At 40.3% G+C, this 14,799-nt stretch overlaps 1 protein-coding gene across 1 annotated transcript; it reads left to right on the top strand.

The window, feature by feature from the left end:
• The first annotated feature begins 5,205 nt into the window (after nucleotides 1-5,205).
• Nucleotides 5,206-14,041, top strand: LOC122780824 (vitellogenin-2-like). Its single transcript, XM_044044155.1, has 34 exons — nucleotides 5,206-5,245; nucleotides 5,725-5,745; nucleotides 6,165-6,316; nucleotides 6,422-6,673; nucleotides 6,754-6,915; nucleotides 7,012-7,160; nucleotides 7,246-7,396; nucleotides 7,492-7,649; nucleotides 7,733-7,902; nucleotides 7,963-8,108; nucleotides 8,191-8,409; nucleotides 8,500-8,717; nucleotides 8,806-8,903; nucleotides 8,983-9,107; nucleotides 9,223-9,324; nucleotides 9,420-9,539; nucleotides 9,638-9,824; nucleotides 9,925-10,018; nucleotides 10,113-10,298; nucleotides 10,388-10,514; nucleotides 10,593-10,809; nucleotides 10,895-11,190; nucleotides 11,292-11,336; nucleotides 11,428-11,496; nucleotides 11,588-11,794; nucleotides 11,916-12,058; nucleotides 12,147-12,285; nucleotides 12,391-12,520; nucleotides 12,618-12,801; nucleotides 12,922-13,016; nucleotides 13,117-13,211; nucleotides 13,286-13,451; nucleotides 13,609-13,770; nucleotides 13,876-14,041. Exons 1-34 carry the CDS (start codon nucleotides 5,206-5,208, stop codon nucleotides 13,986-13,988), a joined length of 4,938 nt encoding a protein of 1,645 aa, XP_043900090.1. The 3' UTR covers nucleotides 13,989-14,041.
• Nucleotides 14,042-14,799: the final 758 nt, after the last annotated feature.

The raw sequence follows: 14,799 nt of genomic DNA, 5'->3' as shown, positions 1-14,799 counted from the left end.
GGTGCCCCTATAAAATGTAATTAGTGAGGTATGGGGAGTTCTGTCATTCTGAGTCTCCGGAAGGAGATGGAGATGCTTTATGGATGAAAGCTGTAGTGTTGTTGGAGAAGGACATGACATGTCCTCAGAGTTTCTACAGAAATAGCCTGTTTACTCCTCTCAGTCTGCCACTGCTGAGTGGCGGTTTCTGTCTTGTGATTGGTCAGCTACGGAGAGCATTCCTACTCTCTTGTGATTGGCCAAACTGGAGGCATGTCACTGGTGGCCTGTCCAATGCTAAAAACAGTGCTAGCAATTAGCGGCAACGTAATGTTTAGCAGTTAGTAGCTTCATCGCTGTCACCTCATCCTATCTCCTTACATTTTCATCCAGAGTCAGAAATGGAGACAACGGAACCTCTCCCACTACCAAGGCTGCAGCAGGACGTTTCATAAAGGTAATAATAATTTTTTTCTGTGTGTATTTTCTCTATGCTGTTCTTGAAAATCTTGAAATGTGATGAGTCACTCTTTGTAGCTGCTCTCCTCTTCCCCAGCCGACCTCACAGTGTGTGTGTATGTGTGTCGGCTTTAGACTGATCATACCCGTAAATTACTGATACAGGAATAAGACCACCAAAATATTTACAACATCTGCTGTGCAGACAATGGGCCTTTGAGAGGCAGAACATTACACAAGTAAAGTCTTAATCACATCTAATGAAGTACATTAGTGTAATGTAAAAATTAGACGCCTTATCTGCCTACCATATGGACCAAATAATGAAAGAATGACAAACATTTTTCCCCAGAATATTTTAATTTCAAAATATTTATAAAAACATACCCAGCAACAACAGCATTTCACTGTTTTACAATATTGTCTGATTCTCTTCTCAGGCGTTATCACAGCTTTGTCTGCTGCTGGGAGTATTTGGGTAGAAGTGTACAAGTCCTCATCATGTCCTGTGTTGTTTTCCAGATACGCCAGGAGTTCCTGATACAACTGCCTAATATATCGACTTTTGTCCACATTTTTTAATAAATGTTTACTGTATCTTCAATAACTTAATTGTTTTGTTTATGACAATATTTGCATGAAAAAGCATAAAGGCACTGATAATTATTTCAGAAACTAAATATACTAGTGTCACTAGTATAGTTCATGATCTCTCTGAAATCTGCTCCAATGTTACTGTCAGCTAATGAACATACTTCCCCCACAATGAGCTGTATAGCCTGTAACTTTGTACTGATAGGGACACACCTTTCCTCCAACTCATGTAGCAATCAGAGAGCAAACGCACACCTCATGTAGCAAACAGCTGTTAGCCTGCTGACTGGACACTCACTCACACACTTTCCTCCAACTCAAGCTGTTAGTGTAACGCCCAAGAGTTCTGTCTGACCAACCAGTATAGTGTGGACAAAAATGCAGAAACTAGGTTGTAGTTAAAAGGTTTAATTTTATTACAAAGTTTAAAAGATTAAAAGGGTATTATTAAAATAGAGCTGTATCCAAAAGTGCAGGTATGCTAATAGTTGGGCAGGGGGAAAGTCGGTGGAGGAGATTGGGTCCACCGCTTGCCAAAGCCACAATGAAGATACTCAGCAAATTTCTTCGTTACAGCCCATGTTAAGGCTAAAAACTGTTATTTTAGCTCTTAAAAGAGCTATCATTTTTGTCATTTCTCTCTGAGGGGCTAAGTGTTCTGCTAGCAAATGCTATTACCCTTTCTCTCCCATCCTGTATTTGACACAGCACTGCACCCAAGCCCCGGCTACTGGCATCTGTGTACAAGACAAAGGGCAAGTTAGTCAGCAAAAGCCAGAATTGGTGCAGACGTGAGTGCATTTTTTAAAGTCCGGAAGGCCTCTGTACAAGTCTCATCCCAGTTAACTGTGGTATTTGGCAGTAGCGTTCTCTGATGGGGGGTGCATCTGCCGTTGGAATTACATGTTGCACTGTTGTTGTCTGTCCATAGTCTTCATCATTTGTTGCAAAGACGGCTCACTGTTTGTGGAGGAGGGCTTGCAAGCGCTCTTTGCTTTCTACACACAGGTCAGAATCATTCATGTTAGGCAAGGTATTGGGGTCAGCACACGCTTTACTTTTGTCTGTACTCACTCTTACTGCATTTGCACGGGTTTGACACGGGTCAAGGTCACCTTATTCTCAGGATTTATATCTGCAGAGTTAACTTCACATGTTTTGGCTAGCATTTGGTGTTTATACAGGTACATTGCTGACTTTTATCAAAACTCTTCCACATTGAACAGTGGATAAGGAACGGGCAATTAAAAGTCTACCCACCTCAAGTGGTTCCACCAAGCACTGATAGTCCTTCCCGTCGATTCCTCCTTTAGTCCGGCCCCTCTAACTTCACTCTGAGCAGGGATCTGGATGGGATTGCAGTTGATTGTCCTCACAGATCCAATTGTCCCTTCAGAGTCTGCAAACTGAGCCTGTCTTGAGCAGATTTTAAAAGCCATAGTCCATGCCTGTTGTTGGGAAGGGTCATGGGTCAAAGAGGCAACGGGGCACTTGTCCATTTCTTGCCACAGACGAGAAATTATATTCATCCCAACAACACCATTAGAGTCAGTAAGGCAGTGATCTTTTATAATTAGGAAACCACAGTTGGTTAGCTCAGCTTCGCCTGCTTTAATAGGGAGGATCACATAACCCAAGTAGGGGATGTTAAGTTCATTGGCGGCCTCTAGTGTTAGCCAGTGTCCTGCGTCCTCCAATTTCTTTCCCTGTGTGTGTGGCTCAGGAAGAAACTGTTTTTCATTAGCGAAACATTAGATCCCATGTCCAGGATGTAGCGGACTGGAATATATTCAATAATAAAGTCAACATTTGGTACTTGTCCAATCAACTTGTTAGCAACTTCCTCTTTGGGCCCTTTAGGCTCTGGATACCCCACTGTGTGGGCTGCTAAAGTGGTGTCCACTAGTTTAAAGATGCCGATCTTTGTTTGCCATTACAATAGCACTGTGGCCTGGCTGACTACATTTATTGCAAATTGGGTTGCCCTGATCATCATACCGGTTTGTAGAGTTCATCCGTGGGCGGCTCCTGCTAACAGGTCTGGTTTGCGAGAAGGAGAGGTTCCAGCCTGGAGAGGGTGCCGATCCGGGTGGGGTCCTCTGCAGCTCAGACCTAATCTCACTAATAATGGTTTTGGACAGTTCAGTAAATTTAGTAGCCATTTGAGTGTTAATTTCTTCCCTTAATTGAGATTTAAATTGTTCAAAGTCTTTAGTGTTCACTGTGTTACTGTCATGGCCCTTCAAAGTAAAACACTGAGCCTGTTCAAATGTCTCACCACTGGCCTGTTCTCTCAAACATAGTTCATCTTTGACAGTCAAACGTGAGTGTGTCATCCAGCTAAATTTTGGTTTCGAAACTCACCCCTGGTGGCTGGGTCTCTGAGGCCTTCAATCGAGTGGTCTCTGAGTAAAACATCGTTATCATTAATTCCTCTTGGGTCTTTGTTTTTGAGTCTGTTAAAGTCCTCTTGTAATCGGAGAGCAAAAGTACTAATGTCCTCATGTGGCTGTTGTTTAGCATTAAAAAATTGTGAACGCTAAACTGAGGCTGTGACTTTATCCCCATACAATTTGTTCTGTGAAGATTTTCTCTGCGGTGTCTTGTTGGTTTTGTGGCAAAATTAAAATTACTCTTCCCCTCTAGGCAGCGTCAGTTCAGCTCTAAAGTCCACTGGCACTGCTTGCATGAGGTTCCTGACCCTCTCCACAGCAGCACCATTTATGCATGTGGTGATCTTTGCCAGACTGCTTTAAGAGATATAATTCTATTTATAATGATAATAAAATAAATGAAACAGTCATTTAAATCAAAAAAAAAAAAATCAAAGCTTTGACCCAGTAAAATAAACTTTTCAAAGGGACTAAAAGAGGATTGGGATCTTACCAGCCAGATATCCTCAGACAGGTTGTTCTAAACTGTAGGAGTCTGGACAGAAAAGACCTGGTCCATCTTAGTCCTCAGCCTGGATTGGGGGATTTTTTGAAGGCTGGATGAGGACAGGTCAGATATGTATTTGGTCAAATGTTCTATTGTGGTAGACACACAGACAAAGCATTACAGTAGTCCAGACAGGAGTAGAATACCATTTCTAGTAGTTTCTTGTAAGCATTTGAGTTATTTATGTAAGTTTTATCTTACATGCTTGTCCATATTTAAGAAGCTATAAAGAATTACTCCCAGATTTCTGCAGCTATTGTTCATGTTAGAAGATAAGTTGCGATATATGAGGGTGTGGTTTGTTTGGGTCAATAATGATGACCTTGATCAACATTTAGTAAGTGTTGGGCCATCAAGCTTTTTTGTTGACTTACACGTCCTAATGACATCAAGATTATTTTGGTTAAAAGAAAGGAACTGTTTAGTGTCATCTGCGTAAAAATCAACATTGTGTTTATGGATAATTTGTCTTGGCGGGAGAATTTATATTGAAAACAGGTCCGAGAACTGAACCCTGGGGAACACTACAAGTCAACTTCATGCCTGATTATTGTGAATTTCCAAATATTAAAATGCCTGTCAGTTAAATAGGAATAAAATGTTTAAAAGCTAAACCAGTGCTGTCAACCCAGTGTTTAAGATGTTCCAACTGGTCAGCAGTACTCAAATTTAGAACCAAAACCAACAGTTTTCATCAGCCGCAATGAGCAGGTCATTCATATTTCCAAGTAAAGCAGTCTCCATGCAGATTGAAAAGTCTCAAAAAGTCAGTTATTGCTTAAAAATGAGCTGTTCAGCCATTACCTTTTTCCAGCTGTTCAATATCTTTTTCAGGAGTAGTTAAATAATTGCAATTTAAAATGACTGTATATACACTTGAACAATAGCACGACCCTGGCTTCTTTTTTTTTGTGGAACCCAAACTAAAGTGAATACTATTTCCCATCAACAAATATCTGTTGCGAAAAATCTCTATTATGGCAGGCTTATCCAAGAAATGCTTGAGCATTACATACACAGATATAGAGGATCAAATTGCTAATGTCACTGATATTTTTTTAAATCTGTTTTTATCACTGTTTGTCTAACCTGCACGGTCAGGGCGTGATAACTTGCTTACTTCAGTAGCAGAAGTTAAGAGTTAATATTTAGCTACTGTTACATTTTGATGAGCACAGCAAAAATTGTCTTTAAAATGCAGCATCTGGAGGCAATCCGTTACATCCACCAGCCATGAGGGTGTTTGTGTTAGCTCTTACTCTGGCCCTTGCAGGTGAGGCAGGTATTTAAAGCAAAATTGGCTTACATTTAACTTGTATTTTCTACAATTGGCTTTCAACTCAGCATGAGACTTTGCTCTTGTTTCTAGTGTTTTATTGTTTTTATTCTCTTAACATTTTTATTGTTTTATTGTTTTTATTGTTTTAATATTTTTATTGTTTTACTTTTTGTTTTATTTCTTTTCTTGTATAGCACTTTGTCTCAGTTACGACTGCTTAAAGCGCTTTATAAATAGAGTTGAGTTGAGTTGAGAATTTGATATACACTGGTATTGTAATAGCTATTAATGTGTAAGATGCTTACATTTTTGAGACAATCTGTGCACATTAAAGAGTTCTACTATTAAATATGTTCTGTCTTGTCACCACCAATGCCTTCAGAAATCATTTTAACTAAGATATAACATTTGTCCTTTACAAATGGACTGGTTGTATATTCTATTGTGACTGTGCTCTATGTCTTATTTTTCAGCGGGGTACCAGGTCAGTTTTGGTGAGTATGCTAACATCATATTATAAATAATTATATAATAATTAAAAATGTTTTCAAATGTATTTTTTTTTTTTTACAAAATATGAGAAACTAAATGTATTTGTTTCTCTTTATCTTTGTTAAAGTACAAATAGAAGTATGTGTGTGATAAACTGTGTGTGTATATATATATATGTATACATATATATACATTTGACCTATTTTATAAATTCTCATCAGTCATGATGGGTCAGTTTCGGTAACTTTGATAACACAATTTAAAAAATATACAATTATTCAACAGTGTTTTTAAAAGTTGCTTCTGTCAATCCTTGTTAAATACCAATATAAGTGAACTGTGATCCTTTTTTTATTATTACCTATTTTGATCTCCTTTAAAATAAATTCACATCAGTCATGATATTTCAATATTACTGCAGCCCCAGAATTTGCTCTTGGAAAGACCTACGTGTACAAATATGAAGCAGTTCTTATGGGTGGCCTGCCTGAAGAGGGCCTGGCACGGGCTGGACTGAAAATCCGCAGCAAAGTTTTGATCAATCCGGCAGCTGCTGACACCTTTGTGCTGAAGGTAATGACCAATTATACATATTAATATAATTTATATTGATAAAATGAAATGACAGGTTTGTCCTCTGATAAGATGTCATTAAAATTGTCAATTTTTTCCTTGCAGCTTTTAGACCCTGAACTCTTTGAGTACAGTGGCATCTGGCCCAAAGATGCTTTCATTCCTGCCACCAAGCTCACCTCAGCCTTGGCTGCTCAGCTGTTGACACCCATCAAGTTTGAGTATTCTAACGGTGTTGTTGGTAGGGTGTTTGCACCGGCTGGCATCTCTGCTACTGTACTAAATATCTACAGAGGAATCATTAATATCTTGCAGCTGAACATCAAGAAGACTCAGAATGTTTATGAACTGCAAGAGGTATGAATTACTTGTCATACAGTTCCACCCACACCAACAAACAACAACATACTTAAACCTTTGACTTCTCTGTGAACTAGCCTGGAGTCCAGGGTGTATGCAAGACGCACTATGTCATCAGTGAGGACGCTAAGGCTGAACGCATTCATCTGACCAAGACCAAGGACCTGAACCATTGTCAGGAGAGACTCATTAAGGACATTGGCTTGGCTTACACTGAAAAATGTGTTGAGTGTGAAGCTGTAAGTTGTATTTTTCTGTGACACAACTTGTCCACAGATACATTTCACTCCTATAATGTTGATCTGATTATTTTGTGGGTTTGGCTGTCAATGCAGAGAGGAAAGTCCCTGAAAGGAGCCGCTGCCTTTAACTACGTCATGAAGCCACTGCCCACAGGTGCTCTGATCTTGGAGGCAACTGCTACAGAACTGATTCAGTTCTCTCCTTTTAACATCTTGAATGGTGCTGCTCAGATGGAAGCAAAGTATGTTACCACATTTAAATATTCAAAAGATGACTTTGCAGTTTTAATGAGTGGAGTTTAATTAGGTGGTTATGTACCTTCAAAGGCAAACCCTAACCTTCTTGGAGATTTTGAAGACCCCAGTGGAGCCCATCCAAGCTGATTATCTTCACCGTGGATCCCTGCAGTACGAGTTTGGTAGTGAGCTTCTTCAGAATCCTATCCAGCTTCTGAGGATTAGCAATGCTGAGGCTCAGGTACTTCAGGCAATGCTCTAGATTTTCTAGATATTTTTGTGAATCTGTCCTGTAGCAACATAATGTATTGAGGGAAAAATTTAATATTATTTTAGATTGTTGAGGTCCTGAACCACCTAGTGACCTTCAACGTGGCCAAAGTCCATGAAGATGCCCCTCTGAAGTTCCTTGAGCTCATCCAGCTGCTGCGTGTGGCCAGATTTGAGAGTATTGAAGCTCTCTGGAATCAGTTCAAAGCTAGACCTGACCACAGGTAACAGCAACTTTCATTCAGAGAAGAGCCATGAAACAAAAATGTAATAGATAACATAATAATGCAGAGCTTGTCTTTCTTAGGCACTGGATTATCGATGCTGTTCCCGCCATTGGTAATCATGCTGCTCTGAGGTTCATCAAGGAAAAGTTCCTGGCTGATGAGCTGACTATTGCTGAAGCTGCTCAAGCTCTGTTGGCATCAGTGCACATGGTGACAGCTGACCTGGAATCCATCAAGCTTACTGAGGCTAGTACATTTTAGGACTGATCTTTGTGTTTTCAATGATGTGAGAACACAGACAAGTAATCAGTTATTTTCATCACTCCACAGGGTCTGTTAATGAACCGCAAAATCCAAGAAAACCCAATCCTGCGTGAGATTGTCATGCTTGGCTATGGTACTCTGGTTGCCAAATACTGTGTAGAGAATCCATCTTGCCCAGCTGAACTTGTGCGGGTATGTGTCATTCATAGGTGTTTGATGGAGCTGAACTTCAGTTCTATCATCAATAACATGATGAATGCTGTTTCTACAACAGCCCATCCATGAGCTTGCTGTCGAGGCTCTCGCCAAAGGTAATATCGAGGAGCTCACTGTCGCTTTGAAAGTCCTGGGTAATGCTGGACATCATTCAAGCCTTAAGCCAATCATGAAGTTCCTGCCTGGTTTTGGAAGTGCTGCTGCTAATCTGCCACTCAGAGTTCACATTGATGCTGTTTTGGCCCTGAGGAACATTGCAAAGAAAGAGCCCAAGATGGTGAGATGAAAATTTGTGACTTAACTCAGTGAAAAAACAAGACCTACCTTGTCATGTACAGTTTTGAAAATGTTCCTCTTTCTGAATTAGATCCAGGAAATGGCTGTTCAGATGTTCATGGACAAGGCTCTCCACCCAGAGCTTCGTATGGTTGCTGCTATTGTGTTGTTTGAGACAAAGTTGCCCATGGGTCTGGTGACCGTCCTTGCTGACACACTCTTAAAAGAGAAAAATCTGCAGATTGCAAGCTTTGTCTACTCTTACATGAAGGCCATGACCAAGAACACTGCTCCTGATTTTGCTTCAGTGTAAGAACCGAAATTATAGCAATGTTTGTATTTATTAATTTACCTTTTGCCACCTACAGTCTTAATCATTGTAGCGTTGTCCTTTCAGTGCCGCAGCCTGCAATGTTGCTGTTAAGATCCTCAGTCCCAAATTTGACAGACTTAGCTCCAGCTTCAGCAGAGCTTTCTATGTAGATGCCTACCATAGTAAGTGAATAATACTGGAGAATCAGAGATTTCATTTTCATTTTCATGTGGCTTGATGATTCTTGTCTCCTCCATGTAGATCCCTGGATGATTGGTGCTGCTGCCACTGCCTTCTACATTAATGATGCTGCAACTGTTTTACCAAGAGCAGTTGTAGCCAAAGCTCGCACCTACTTGGCTGGAGCTTACGCTGATGTTCTTGAGGTATGACAATCATGTTAAAACAACTAAGAGGAGGAAATGTAGCCAGCTGATAATCTTCGTATGTATGAGACAAAATATATTTATATATTTATTAAATGCTTTATTCCCATTACAGGTTGGAGTAAGAACTGAGGGAATTCAGGAGGCCCTTCTAAAAATCAAGGAGGCTCCACATAATGCTGACAGGATCACCAAGATGAAACAAGTGATGAAGGCTGTAGGTTCAAGGGATCATTCCAATCGCCTCAAGAATAGTCATTTGTTTTTGTCTGTAAAAGCTGCACAGGTTAATTGTTTTTCTTTTTCTTATAGCTGTCTGAGTGGAGGGCTCATCCTAATAGCCAACCCCTGGCCTCAGTGAATGTGAAGTTCTTTGGACAGGAAATTGCATTTGCCAATGTTGACAAAGCCATTGTTGATCAGATTATTGAGGTACAGCATTTTTAACCTTTAAATACTGTATAACAACTAAATAAAATTGTACCCTGAAATGAAGATCAGATGTCTCAAAAGCTATTTTGTGTTTACAGCTGGCCAGCGGACCTTCTGTCAACGCTCATGGCAGACAGGCTCTGGATGCTCTGCTGTCTGGTTTCTCACTGCATTATGCTAAACCACTGCTGCTTGCTGAGGTCCGTCGCATCATTCCCACTGCTGCTGGTCTGCCCATGGAGCTGAGTTTCTACACTGCCGCTGTGGCAGCTGCTTCCGTTGAATGTAAGTCCCACTTGCCTGACTGGAATTGAAACACTGAAAAATACGAACACTAAAGTGACATTGATTCACACTTAGAATGACAATGTGTTGTTTTTAATAGTCCATGCCACTGTGACACCACCACTGCCTGAGAATTTCCATGCTACCCAGCTTTTGAAGTCTGACATCAGCGTCAGGGCTGCCATTGCTCCAAGGTAAGCTTACTGTGATGTAGTAAGTTTGTTGAGCTTGTTGTCATCTTTCCAACTGTTCAACAGAAAAACAAATCTACAATTCTGTCTCTTGCAGCGTTTCCATTCACACCTATGCAGTTATGGGTGTGAACACTGCTTTGATCCAAGCTTCCCTGCTGTCAAGAGCCAGAGTTCACACCATTGTTCCTGCAAAGATGGAAGCAAGAATTGACATGATTAAGGGCAACTTCAAGCTGCAGCTCCTGCCTGTTCAGGGCATTGATAAGATCGCATCTGCACTGTATGCATGTCTCCTTCTCATTCACTTAAATATATCTTGCAGTTTTAAAAAGTACATTTCCTAAAACTGTTGTTTCCATTTTCCAACAGTGTTGAGACTTTTGCTGTTGCAAGAAATGTAGAAGATCTTACAGCTGCTAAGTTCACACCAATAATTCCAGCTGAGCCTGCAGTTCAGACCTCATCAAAATTAGCATCCTCAATTGCTGATGACATGGTGAGTTTGACAGCCTTTACCAACAGAAATCCTACAATGTTTAAAAATGTGATCTGACTGATGTTGTGGTTTTTACAGTCACTATCATCTGAGCTCATTTCTGATGACCTGCCAAGAAAACTTGTGAACAGACTGAAACTGCCCGTGGCCTATGAGAAAAAAATGTGTGCTGCAATCGAAGTCTTTGGAATAAAGGCATGCACTGAGGTTCAATCCCGTAATGCTGCATTCATCAGAGATAGTCCACTCTATGCAATCATTGGAAAGCACGCTGTCATGGTTGAGGTGTCTCCAGGCAAGTGAAATGACATTCAATTATTGATAAGAGTAACATCGTAAGCAAGTAGTTTGAAAGTAATTTACCATTAATTTGATTGCAGTTGCTGGACCAGTCATTGAGAGGATTGAAATTGAGATTCAGGTTGGAGACAAAGCAGCAGAAAAGATCCTCAAGGTGATCCGTATCAGTGTTGAAGAGGAAATTCTTGAGGACAAGAATGTCCTGATGGAACTTAAGAAAATATTGGTTCCGGGTCTGAATAATAGGACGGCAGTTTCTTCTAGCTCAAGTAGCTCCCGTGCAAGCCTCTCCTCCTCTGCATCATCCAAGTCTTCAAGAAGTTACTCCAGCAGTGCTTCATCATCTAGCAGCCACAGCTCCAGAACTCAGTCCAAGGTGAGATACAACTCCACCTCTGACAAGTAAAAACAATGGAATCAAAAATCTATGTGCTGGAATTAATTAATTTAATTCATCTACTAATTTTTGTATTGCAGCAGGAACTGCATGACATGAAGTTCCAAAAGAACCACATCCACCAGGTAACTATTGCAGTGTGCTTTAAGGAGCATGATAAAGTCACACCATGTGCAGTGTTTGAGCAGGTTGAATAAACATTTTCTTTTTGTGCAGCATTCCATCTCATCTGCTATGGTCAACAGCAAGAGCAGTGCTCGCAGCTTTGAAGCTATTTACAATAAGGCACGTCATTAGAGCAAGTCTTTTAAGACTTTTCTATTATTTGGGAAAATAATAAAAACTCACTTCCATCATTTCTACTTTGCACTTTCAGGCCAAGTATCTTGCTAACACTGTCACTCCAACTGTGACTGTTCTCATCCGTGCTGTGAGGGCTGACCACAAGGTGCAGGGATACCAGATTGCAGCTTACCTCGATAGAACCACCGCCAGGCTGCAGATCATTCTTGCCAACCTGGCTGAGAATGATCACTTTAGAATCTGTGCTGATGGTGTGTTGCTGAGCAACAACAAACTGATGGTGAAAACATTTTGATTTTGGTCACAAGAATTTAGTTGGCAATAATGACAAAATTTGTGTAACCCCGTAAGTGTGTGTATGTGTGAGAGAGAAATGTATCTTTGATTTAAATTTCTCCTAGGCCAAGCTTGCCTGGGGAATTGAATGCAAGCAATACCAGACTGAGATCACAGCTGAAACTGGTCTTGTGAATCAAATGCCTGCATTCCGCCTGAAGCTGACCTGGGACAAACTCCCAAGGAACTTGCAGCCCTATGCAAAGGAGTAATGCCATTATATAATACATGTTCATATAACAATATGTATATTTAAATGAAAAAACAACTAACCATAATGTTGTCCGTTTGTCTAGCGTCTCTGAGTACATTTCCCGTGTTGCTCGTGAAATGGGAGTGAACCTGGCCAAGGTCAAAAATGTTCGCAATCAAATCAAACTGACTGTGGCTGTTGCTACTGAGAAAAGTCTGAATTTGGTGCTGAAGACACCAAAGGTATATTTTTATCCTACCAACCATTAATAGTACATAACAATGTCCATATTTAACCTTGTCACTTATCCTGTATGTGTACCTTATGTTTGAAATTAAATATTATAGACGACCATTTCCAAACTTGGAATCAGTCTTCCCCTTTCTCTGCCCATTGGAAACACTGCTGCTGAGCTGCAAGTATACCAGGACAACTGGGCTGACAAGATCATACACTTGCTCACCAAGGCTCATGCAGGTGAAAACACTCAAAAGGATTAAGTTTAACATTTTTTAAATAGTTAGACTGATCTCTACCTGTAACTAACTTGCTTCGGTTTTCCTTCCCACCCCAGCTGAGTGTTCCTTGGTCAAAGACACACTGATCACATTCAACAACAGGAAACTGAAGAATGAGATGCCTCACTCTTGCTACCAGGTGTTGGCTCAGGATTGCACTAAAGAACTCAAATTCATAGTTCTGCTGAAGAGGGACCAAATGCAGCAACAGAACCAGATCAGCCTGAAAATTGCTAACATGTATGTGTTTCTATCTAAGTTATAGGAATTGTCCGAAAACAAACATTCAATTAGAGGTCTGTGAATACCAGAATGCAACAAAAGTAAATTTCATATATAATCCCATGTTCCTTTGAACAGTGATGTCGACATGTATCCAAAGAACAATGCTATCGCTTTGATGGTTAATGGAGTCGAGGTCCCCATCAGCAACTTACCATACCATCATCCCGAAGGTTTTTTGTTTCATTTATTACATTATTCAGTTTGTTTGAAGTTTACAAACTAGATATTGATGCTGTACTATATATGTATACTTATTTGCATACATTTTAGGCAAACTTCAGATCCTACAGCGAGAAGATGGCATCACTCTCCATGCTCCCAGCCTTGGTCTTCAGGAGGTCTTCTTCAGTCTGAACATACTGAAGGTAACGCAAGAAAATTGACTTGAGTGACTTTTCTAGAAGTTCCACATATACTGAACTGTTTAAGTTTTCTTCAGGTTAAAGTTGTGGACTGGATGAGGGGTCAGACTTGTGGAATGTGTGGAAATGCTGACGGGGAAGTCAGACAGGAGTACCGCACTCCTAACCAACGCCAGACCAAGAGTGCAGTCAGTTACGCTCACTCTTGGGTTCTGCCAGGAAAGAGCTGCCGCGATGCCTCTGGTAAGGCACTAAGTTCCAATGCCACTTTTTCTTTTAAGATTTTAAGAAACTTCCACACACATAGACCAGAATGGTTTTTAGGATGGATTTTAGATCAGGACTGCAATTGTTGAACTTATTGAAATGTACAGAGATTTGCTTAATAATTATTTTCCAGAGTGTTACATGAAGCTTGAATCAGTAAAGCTGGAGAAGCAAATGATCCTCCATGGTCAGGAGTCCAAATGCTACTCTGTGGAGCCTGTACTTCGTTGTCTGCCTGGCTGCATGCCAGTGAGGACCACTACTGTCACTGTTGGCTTCCACTGCGTGCCAGCTGGTGAGTCAGCAAGAAATCACCACTAGTTCGCAAGACTAAGTCATAGTTATAGCTATAGTACCTAATAGCTTGAGCCTAAGTGCTTGACTCTGTCCACTGTTACAGATTCAAACATGAACCGCTCTGAGGGTCTGAGCAGCATCTTTGAGAAGAGCATTGACCTCCAGGAAACAGCAGAGGCTCACCTGGCCTGTCGCTGCACCGCTCAGTGCGCTTAATCTCGCTGACTTCCGGGATGACAACTTTAATGTTGTGTTTTTGTGGAAGTATTCTTGACATGTACAATAAAATAAACAATTGAATCACATGAAACATTTGTCATCTGAAATGTATTAGAATTACAACTGAAACCTTTAATCTAAGACATTGTTCATCCAGAAACTTATTTTTATGTTGTAATGACGCCTACCTATGGAGAAATATAGAACCAACAAGCATGACAATGCTACAGTGCATAAAAAAATCTACTTCAGCAATCCTGAATCTACAACATACTGATCATCCTTAGTCTAACTGTGGACAAAATCTAATTTAGGACTAAAGAGTCTAATACAACTTTAATGACAAATATTTTTCTTCCTGAAATCGTTTTATGGTTTGGATTCACTTATCTATAACATCAGGAAACACGGCCTTGTCAAGTCTATTGGTTTGGTTTAATTCTGAATTCAGAATTTAATGTCCTGATTGTCCTCCTCTTAAATAATTAAATCTTATTTACTAGGTTCTAAGTATAAAAACAATAAGATACAGCCAACAGAGAATATGCCCTATAGCCCAATATAATGTGTAAATTGGTGTACTGTATTCATGATTATCCTGTCTTTGGACCGAGTGGAACCTTTTCCTGTGTTTTTACTAAACTGTTGAATGCAGTTTGCATGCTTTGCATTCTCTCCGAGTACTCTGGCTTCCCCCCATAGTCCAAAAACATGCAGAATGGGTTACATGGACACTCTAAATTGACCGTAGGTGTGAGTGAGCAAATGGTTGTTCATTACATTACATGTCATTTAGCAGACGCTTTTA

Source organism: Solea senegalensis, linkage group LG14 (genome assembly GCF_019176455.1).
Source record: "Solea senegalensis isolate Sse05_10M linkage group LG14, IFAPA_SoseM_1, whole genome shotgun sequence".
NCBI lineage: Eukaryota > Metazoa > Chordata > Actinopteri > Pleuronectiformes > Soleidae > Solea > Solea senegalensis.
Note: the sequence above shows the minus strand (reverse complement) of the source record. Positions and strands in the feature narration are given on the sequence as shown.

Bases quoted from the DNA above. Each gene is read 5' to 3' on its own strand.
- LOC122780824 (XM_044044155.1), top strand. From the start codon at position 5,206: ATGAGGGTGTTTGTGTTAGCTCTTACTCTGGCCCTTGCAG. The intron at 11,497-11,587 runs GCACGTCATTAG...TTGCACTTTCAG, and splicing joins TTGAAGCTATTTACAATAAG to GCCAAGTATCTTGCTAACAC. The intron at 12,521-12,617 runs GTGAAAACACTC...TTCCCACCCCAG, and splicing joins GCTCACCAAGGCTCATGCAG to CTGAGTGTTCCTTGGTCAAA.